Raw genomic sequence first — 9,474 nt, forward strand, 5'->3', positions numbered from 1 at the left:
TTATGCAGAATGAAGAAGCTGGAATACAAAAGAGGCAAGCTCCTACCGTTGGGGTTCATAGACCCAAACACAGTTCATGAAGTTACGGTTCGAGACTTCGCCAAGGACACAGAGGACAACATCGTAATGTTTTTAGAGAAGCAAGCAGACAAAGAGGATATATTCTTTCCCTACAACTTCAAGTGAGTGTTATATATAACATACATTATGCTTGTGCACCTTCCACTTTATTCTCGTAATCATTGAGCTATGCTTGTGCAGATTCCACTTTATTCTCCTAATCATTGATCTTCGCCTTGGAGTCGTAAAAGTCATGGACTCGAAACGTAAAGAATATGCGGAATGGGCGGACATGGCTGCCATCCTCCAGAGGTAGTTTCAATCAATTTCGTATTGTCATCTTCATCTGTTCTAATTCGAAGATATCATCAACTAATCAATTACTCATTTACTCATTATTTTTTGCCGGGCAGGGCTTGGAAACAGTTCATCAATACTGTTCCGGGTAAATGGAAACCGGAGCTTACATTTGAAGATTACCCTGTAAGTAGTACTATATATATAGCTATGTCCATGAAACTTCATATATGATATTTACTTTCAATACGATGCTTGATTATTAGTTTGATCGAACTATTTTTTCGTAAAGTGTATGAGACAGGAACCCGGGAATAACTTATGTGGATACTACGTCTGCACCTTCATTCGTGACATGGCCTGTCCCAAGGGTGGGGATGCCCGTATACTCCAGACTCGTGTACGATAACAAATTTTCACAATTAATCTTAATTAGTACCATCTATTGTATTGAGTTCCATTCATATATTGATCTCCTTTTTTAAATATAGATGATACGCCTGCGGAACACTCTCATAACGGAGGATCAAATAAAAGCAATTCAAGAGGAAATCGCAGGATTCTTTATTACCGAGGCCCTTACCCCAGGTGGAGAGCACTATCGGCAGATCGTGACGGCGGAGGATATTCGTCGAGGAGATGTTGTATTGTAAATATGCATGCATTACGTGTACTGTGTTGACGATGTCGTGTACTGTTGACGATGTCTATATATATTCATGACGATTTTTTGTGGTTTCTTGAATGATATATATGCATTGCTGAAACTCTGCCGCGGCAGAGAAACGCCCTGTTTCTCTGCCGCGGCAGAGAAACGCTGGTACAGCCTAAACCTGTGCCGCGGCACAGAAATAGCAATTCTCTGCCGCGGCAGAGAAACTTAGGCCCGGTTCGTACCACGAACCGGGACCAAAGGCCTTCCACCGCGAGCTCCCTGGCCGCACCACGTGTCGAGGCCTTTAGGCCCGGTTAAACTTTGAACCGGGACTAAAGGGTACCCCCTTTAGTCCCGCCTAATTGGTCCCGGTTTGGGAACCGGGACTGAAGGCCCAAATGGACCGGGCCTATTGCCCCTTTTTCTACTAGTAGTGAATATGAATTGTCTTGTTTAGGGTTGCTTTGCCATCGGAAACGAGCAAAACATCAAGGCCTTCAAACTCAGTTAACTGTCTAATTGATGCCATACAAAAATCTTCACTCTCCCAAGATGTAAATATAAAAAAACACAAATTTATAAGAAGATATTTGTATTCCCTGGCCAGAAGATTAATTAATAGACATCATAAACTTAACAGCTTTGATAATTCTCAGCTCTCAGTCGAGTCCTGCACCACTAGATTGCCATTGTGATTTATCTATTTATGAGTTGCAAGTCAGTTGCAACTGAAATTATTTCAATTGCACATGAGGTCGCAACTAGAAAAAATAGCTCAAACTTTTGGATTTGCTTGCAATTCTTGCTAATCGTGAGTTGTAATTGAGATTAAATGCCATCACCTGATTGAGAACTAAGTTAATTCTCATTCAAGTGAGAATTAATCACACCCCAAAACTTAAAGTGCTAAATGTTGTCCATTTCTAAAGAACCTTACAAGAATATGACTTGAAACAATTTGATATATTATTACGATAGTGGCTGCACATTGCCCATTATTGGTAGCTTAGTTGTATGAACAAGTAGGACTAAATCTTTCTGGATTTTTATACAAGTTCCATAGATGCCAATTAAAATATTAATTTTTCACTTCTACTCGGATTCGTTACTTTTACAGGGTAGTGGAACAACGTTTCCTGATTTTCTCCATTTTGCATTTTGACATGTGCTTTCAGTGTCACCCTTGCCACCTTGCAATTTGAGGTCGATGTCCTGTAAGGCAATGCCAGAGCATGGGAGATTCTTGCTGCAGCTCAACTTAATGGCATCCTTGGAAATGGTAGTCCCTCTAATGTTTTTGAACACCACGTTGCTCACCTCAACTGCCGATTCTTGACTCTTGCACGGCTTGGCCGAGTCGCAGTAGTTCTGGTCAATTATTATTGGGTTTTGCACATTATCCATGATCATGTTCTGGAATACGATATCCTTTGCATATCCACTACCTCCCTGCCACGTCTTGATCCGGGCTCCGTTGGTTGTACCATACAACCGTACGGTGTCAATGTAAATACGGGAAACTTCGGCTCTGGAATTATCATCACCTAAGCTTCCAATGCTGATGCCATGTCCTGGACCGCAAACAACTCTGGTGACATGAAGATTATGGGTTCCACTCTCGATGGACATGCAGTCGTCGCCGGTCTTGATAAGACAGTCTCTAACTTGCACATCTCTGCTGTGAGTGATGTGGATGCCATCGGTGTTCGGACTTGTACCAGGTGCCGTGATGGACAAACGCGCCAATTGCACGTTGCTGCAATCCTCAACCGACAGATGGATCTGCTGGCTGTTTAGAATTTTCAGGTTCTCCACCGTGAGATTGTTGCAGAGATGAAATGTCAAAGCCGTCGGAGCGCCCTTGCAAGGCAGAGCCTCGTTGGTCTTGCAAGAGTTCTTCCACCAAATCTTGCCTTTGCCGTTGATCGTACCACCGCCGGTAACGGTGAGACCGGCGATGCGCTGGATGACAATCCAGTGCCTCCTGTTTTTCTCCCTCCATGCCGACCTGCTCCGAGGAGCGACCAGCGCGCCCTTCACCATGAAGACGATGCTGGATTTGCATGGTCCGGAGAGAGCGGTGAACTTGACCAGGTAGCTCTTGCCCTTGGGAACTAGCAGCACTGCCGACCGCCAAGAGGAGCACGCCGCCTTCCATGCCTTGGCTAGCGCCTGGGTGTCATCGTGCTTTCCGTCGCCACGGGCGCCGTAGTTGTGGATGTTGAACACAACGGAGTTGGCCCCAGGCGGCGCACCGGTGGAGCTCTTCAGCGAGCTGTTAGTCTCTTCGACTAAGCTGGCTGCATTGCAGATGGACAGCAAGGCCAGCACGACCAAGCGAGAAGACACGAGCTTGGCCGAAGCCATTGATTTGGAGCTGGAATTAAGCGAAGAAGCGTTGTAGCTTGCGTGTATGAGTGGTCATGGATCGATGAAGAGGCGCTGGCGGTGCGTATTTATAGGTGCGGTGTTTCTGCTTGCTTGTGATTAAGAGACTAGGCAGGGCGCAGTTAGGCAGCTCGATGCGTGTGGTGGAGTGGGAATTTCAAAATGTCCAGATGAACGAGTTGCATCACCAGAGATAAGTGTGCCAAACACCGGTGAAAAAAGGGCCTTTGGTCGCGGTTCGCAACTGCCATTAGTCGCGGTTGCGCAACCGCGACCAAAGTAGCGCGACTAAAGGCCCCCCCCTTTAGTCGCGGTTCCTTACGAACCGCGACTAAAGGCCCGTCCACGTGGGCCGCAGGCGAGCGCCAGGGCGGAGGACCTTTAGTCGCGGTTCTTCTGGCCAACCGCGACTAAAGGCCTCCGCAGGGTTTAGGGTTTAGCCCCCCCCTCCCCCTAAATCTGGTTTCTTTTTAATTTGTATTGTTTTATTTCTTTTGGGTTTTAATTTTGAAGGAGTTTCACATATTCTACGGTACTACATACATGCATATGAATGTACAATTTCAAACAAATTTGAAATTAGAACCAAAAAGAATTCAAGAGGAATATACAATATATATATTCAATATCGGATGACCATATACAATTTTGAACAAGTTTCCATCCATAATTTAGTGCATATGAAGTTCTACGTCCTCGTAATAGTGTTCTCCTCTAGGATCGATGACTTCCCTCGCCAACCATCCAGCTAGTTCCTCTTGAAGTGGTCGGAAGCGAGCTTCTGGACTAAGCGTCTTCCGGAGGTTATTCCTCATGATGTTGTTCTCACACTTCTGGTCCCGCTCATTGCAGTATCTCCGGATCCTCTCACAAACATAGTATCCACATAGATTGGTCCCCGGTGGCTGAATATCCCCAGTCGTCCGCACTGCCATTTTAAATTGTAGCTCTTTTTTGAATTCACCGACCTTTTTATCTACGAACCGTCTCCAAACCCTACGAGGCAAAGAAAATTAAATGAACAAGAGAGTTATTAATTAGTTACTTGATATTAGGAAATGATGAACGAAATAGGCCGATCGATATAGAGCGCAAATGAATGAAAATAATTACTTTTGCATCATTTTTCTCATGTCGGCCCAAAGCGCCGGATCCATATTCAGAGAGTCGTGGACGAGAACTGTGGAGGTGTGAAATTGAATTACCATAAGAATCCAGTGGAACCTGCGGACACGATACATGCACAGTCATGCATAACTCATCGATTAGCCACATACCATGCATGGAGTAAACAAAAGAGAATGTGCTCAAGACAGAAACACTCACCCAAAATGGTAAGGAAATAGAATATCACTTTTGAGTTCCTGTTTTCTAAAAAACCGCCACAGGTCATCCTCCACGTCGTCGGGGTGGTGTTCTAACACATATGAATTAACGATTTGTGGGTCAATGAACCCAACATCATGGATGTTCCTTATTCGCATTTCCCGCTTCTTCATTCTGCATAATAGCGTACACAACAAGATAGTTAGGACAATATATATATATATATATATATATATATATATATATATATAGTGCAGGCAATGAACGAGATGGGGTAGAAATTAATAAATCACTTACAGAACGTAGTAACTGATGATAGATTTGTCGAGGTCGCGCAGATTGAACAGCTGGAACAATTCACTCCGATGAATTTGTATATAGTAATGTTTGAAGTGATGCTCATATCTAACTTCCGCATAAATATAGTCTTTGGCGTTTTTAAGTTTTATGTAACCCTTGTACCAATTTAGCAGACCTTTCATTTGTCGAGGTAGATCCTCTTCCTGCGCAGGCTCGACGAGAGGGCCATTCTTCACATATGTAAATACTACGTCCTTCATTGGCGCCTCATCAAGGCCTAACAGTGCACGAAGAGTGATACCTAAGTCGGCCGCTTGTTCTCTGGCACTCGTTACAGTCAATCCATGTGCTGCCGCAGCTGCTATGATATCGGGGGCATCCGGACCGGCGGCTTGCACTATGAGCGGGGCGATCGATTGTTTACTTTGTTCCCCGAGCTGGGCAACTTCTTTCCCCCTTTCTAATTTTTTCTCGGCCTCCTCCAAGGCTTTCTTCTCCGCCAACTCTTGGTTCCTCTTGAACGCGAGTGCTTGCCTACGAAGTTCACGTAAATAGTCGTCAGGCAGATTCTTCGCGGCTTGGGACGGTGTGTTCAAAAATGACTTAGCCCAGCTCTTTTCCTTGTCAGAAAATACTTGCTTGGGCTCGGGCTCTCTTTTCTTCTTGCAGTCCGCCTTCCATTTCTCATAATCAGCAGCCGCGTGTGCGTCGACTTCCTCGGCACTACGTTCCCAAGGCCTTGTGGGGAGAGGCTTCAGTGATGGCTCTGGTATCTTTGTGGTTCTAGGTACATAAGGGTCCGGGTTAATAACCCAGGACTGCTTCTGCTTCTTCGCCGGAGGTGGATTGGGGGGCGGTGTCTGATCACCCGCCGGACGAGGACTGGGGGGCGGCGTCTGCTTACCCGCCGGAGGTGAATTGGGGGGCGGCGTCGGCTGACGTGAAGGAGGTGTAGGTGAAGCACCACCACCACCACCGCCACCGCCACCGTCACCGCCACCGCCACCGCCACCGCCACCGCCACCGCCACCACCACCACCGTAGGGGGGTGGACTTGTTGGCGCCTCGCCTGGAAACTTGATAAACTTCTTCTGCCATAGAATGAACTGGCGCTTGACATCTCCAAGTCTTTTCGCCCCTTCAGGTGTAGCAATGTCAATGTCCAGGTCCTCAAACCCTTGGACTATCTCCTCCACCGTGACACGAGCATAGCCATCTTGAATGGGGTTGTTGTGGTGGAGTGCTCCAGGTGGTAAAGCACTGCCGATGGCTACCTTCATGGACATGTTCCCGATAGGATAATACAGATGACATGCTTTCATCTCCTTTATATCGTCCACGGGGTAGCGAGGAGGCTCCGGTGCAGTAATTTCGACCACCAGAGGCTCCGGTGCAGTAATTTCGATCGTCGGTGCACCAGCCGGTGAGGCCTCCGTGGAAGCCACGCTGCTTCTTCTCTGCTGCTGGCTTCCGAGATCCATTGGATGATCTTCTTGCTGCGCCCGAGCTGCATCTCTTTCGGCTACTAGTACACTCACAGTTTTCTTCATCACATCCATTTCCGTTACCAACTGCGCCACAACATCTGCATCCCGATCCATCTTTCTCTTACGGCTTCGTCAGAACCGTACGGGTCATCGTCTGGGAACCCTACTTTCCACGGAATGGGCCCCATGCCTCGTACACGTCCTCCGTGTTCAGGATTCCCGAGGGCTTTTGTCAGGGCGTCGTTCTCTCTGTTGAACTTGATCCTCCCCACTTGAGCATCCCTCATTGCCTCAATAAGCTTTTGGGTGGGTTTAATTATTTTGCCCTGATAAACACACTCCCCTGTCTCCGGGTTCAGCGATCCCCCATGCCCGTACCACCAGCGTTTGGCCCTTGGGTCCTATCCCTCCATACCTGGACGGATTCCTCGCGCCCTCAGCTCGTTCTCCATCTTCTCCCACCTAGGCTGCCAAAAGCGATACCCTCCTGGCCCCATAATATGATTGTACTCCTTCTTGGCCGCATTCTCCTTATTTTTTTCGATATTTCAAGGAACTGCTCCGATTTCTTTTGCTTCACAAATTCTGGCCAATCATGTTGCAGTTTCTCATATTGTCCTTTGAAATCCGGAGTCTTGCCCTGCTTGACAAAGTCATGGGCTAGATTTTGCTTGTATTTCCGGAATGCGTTGGACATCTTAGAAAGAGCGAACTGTTTGACTAGCTTGCACCTCTCCTTGTTTTCCTGAATCTTGTTACCCTTCTCATCGTATTTGCGGTATTCCGGAGGTAGAACGAAATGTTCCATAAGCTTGTTGAAGCAATCTTTTTTTGTTCTCTTATCGACAAAAGTGAAACCAAGACGTGCCTTCTTTGGCTCATTCCACTCCTGGACGGTGATCGAGACGTTGTCTCTAACAACGGCTCCGCATTGGCTGATAAACTTGGTGGCGTTCTTGCTGGGCTCCAGCGGCCTGCCGGTTGCTTCCTCGACAACCTCGATGGTGCATGTTTCGTTTGGTTTCATCGTCTTGGTTGCGCCACGCTTTGACAACGTACTCGATTTTTTCGACGATCCGGCCGAGGGCTAAAAGAAGAAAGAGAGTCGCGCGCGTTAGTACACACATATTTATTCAAATCAGTTAGTTTGTATCACCAGAGGCTCAATGTATATATATACCTCGGCGCCGGAGGTGGTTGCTACTTCCAATTGAAGATCGTCGTTTATCGACGTTTCTTCGGCATCATCTTGCTGACGGCGCCCTTCATCTTCACCCTCAAGGTTCAGATAAGAAGAGATATCATCTTCTTCTTGTCCGGTCGGCACATATAGAATATCGCCTTTTATGATGCCGAACATATGGTCTTCAAGGTCCGGATCATAGTTGTCCAGAATCGGGTCAGCTCTATCGTCCGCCATATGTCAGTCCTGAAAACATGTAGTCAAAACAAATTAATTGTGTATATGCATTATCACATCTCTTCTACATATAAACAGAGAGGGCGACGAGCGGGAGGCGAGAGGGGCGACGCAGTGACCGCGTGACCGAGAGACCGGTGGCGGTGGCGAAAGGGCGGTGGCGAAAGGGCGGTGGCGGTGCCGAGGACACATAACCCTCGCGGTGGCAGTGGCGCGTTGACGGCGTTGGCGTTGGCGCGTTGAATAGAGGCGGTAGCGTTGACGGCGTTACATTTTTATGAATAGAGGTAGCGTTGGCGCGTTGACGGCGTTGGCGACGGTACGGCGGCGTTACAATTTTAGTTCATTTTTTATTAAGTCAAAATTTTAGTTCATTTTTTATTAAGTCAATTTTTATTAAGTCAAAATTTTAGTTCATTTTTATTAAGTCAAAATTTTAGTTCTTTTTTTAAACAAAGTTTTTAATTAAGTCAAAGTTTTTAATTAAGACAAAGTTTTTAATTAAGTCAAAATTTTAGTTCTTTTTTTAGTACCCATTTTAGCGCGCGACGGGACGTACTGGGCAGCGGCGGCGGCGGCGTCACGGCGCGCGTCGAGGGCGCTGGCGGGGCGGGGCGGCGGCGGGGGCAGGGTGTCGCGCTGCAGAGGGAGACGGATCGATCGAGGCGAGGAAGAAGAAGTGCGAACCGTCCGTTCTACGGCCGATGCCGCGACACGCACGGCGACGGCGCGGAGGCCGGGCTCGTTCTACGGCCGATGCCGCGACACGCACGTACCCGTTGCTTTAGGTTTTTGTTAAGTTTTTATATATGAAGTTATAGTTAATTACAAAATTTTAAGTTTTTTTGTTAAGTTTTTATATATGAAGTTATAGTTAATTACAAAATTTTAAGTTTTTTTTGTTAAGTATAGTTAAAATTAAAAATAAAAAACATAACATAAAAAAAGAAAAAAAACCGGCGGCCGGCCCTCTCGTTCTCTTCCTCTCCCATCTCTCTGTATGTATGCATGTGGCGCGCGGTCGAATGGGGCGGCGCCGCCTCTCCGCCGCCGCCCCCGGCCGGCCATCATATGGCGAACGGGCAGGGGCGCGGCGCGCAGGCAGAGCGCGCGGCCGGCCGCAGCGCTCCGAGGCAGGGGCGCAAGGCGGAGAGCTCGAGCGCGCGCGAGCGCCACACAGGCGTGCGGCGGCCCCGGCCAAGCAGCACCACGCGGAGAGGCCGGCTAGGGACGTCGCAGGGGGCGGAGAAGGAGGAGGGGCGCAGGGCGGAGAAGGGCGGCGCGGAGACGAACGGCGGCGTGGCGCGCTCCGGCGGCGTGTGTACGGCGGCGTGCGACGATCCTCCAGGCGGCGTGGCGACGATCTCCGCTCCTCAGGCGCGCGATGAAGACGAATGGCGAACTGTTCGACGCGGCCGTTCAGCGCCAGTTATATAGGGACGCCCCCTTTGGTCGCGGTTGGTGTGGCTAACCGCGACTAAAGGGTATTTCGGCGGGTTTTCCCGTTCCCGCGCGCAGAGACCTTTAGTCGCGGGTGGCGA

The 9,474-nt window shown here is 48.2% G+C and overlaps 1 protein-coding gene and 1 long non-coding RNA gene across 2 annotated transcripts; both read right to left on the minus strand.

The window, feature by feature from the left end:
- Window positions 1-1,972: 1,972 nt before the first annotated feature.
- Window positions 1,973-3,418, minus strand: LOC127348316 (polygalacturonase-like). Its single transcript, XM_051374381.2, has one exon. It carries the CDS (start codon window positions 3,377-3,379, stop codon window positions 2,105-2,107), a length of 1,275 nt encoding a protein of 424 aa, XP_051230341.1. The 5' UTR covers window positions 3,380-3,418; the 3' UTR covers window positions 1,973-2,104.
- A 623-nt stretch (window positions 3,419-4,041) lies between these two features.
- On the minus strand, window positions 4,042-4,894 carry LOC139830831 (uncharacterized). The gene is made up of 3 exons (XR_011744318.1): window positions 4,727-4,894; window positions 4,514-4,624; window positions 4,042-4,396 (listed from the first exon to the last, which is right to left on the minus strand). It is a non-coding gene; the product is annotated as an uncharacterized lncRNA (long non-coding RNA).
- Window positions 4,895-9,474: the final 4,580 nt, after the last annotated feature.

This window comes from Lolium perenne, chromosome 4 (genome assembly GCF_019359855.2).
Source record: "Lolium perenne isolate Kyuss_39 chromosome 4, Kyuss_2.0, whole genome shotgun sequence".
In the NCBI taxonomy this organism is placed as follows: domain Eukaryota; kingdom Viridiplantae; phylum Streptophyta; class Magnoliopsida; order Poales; family Poaceae; genus Lolium; species Lolium perenne.

What these genes read in the sequence shown, in the direction of transcription:
- LOC127348316 (XM_051374381.2), bottom strand. Translation starts at nt 3,379, where the DNA reads ATGGCTTCGGCCAAGCTCGTGTCTTCTCGCTTGGTCGTGCTGGCCTTG.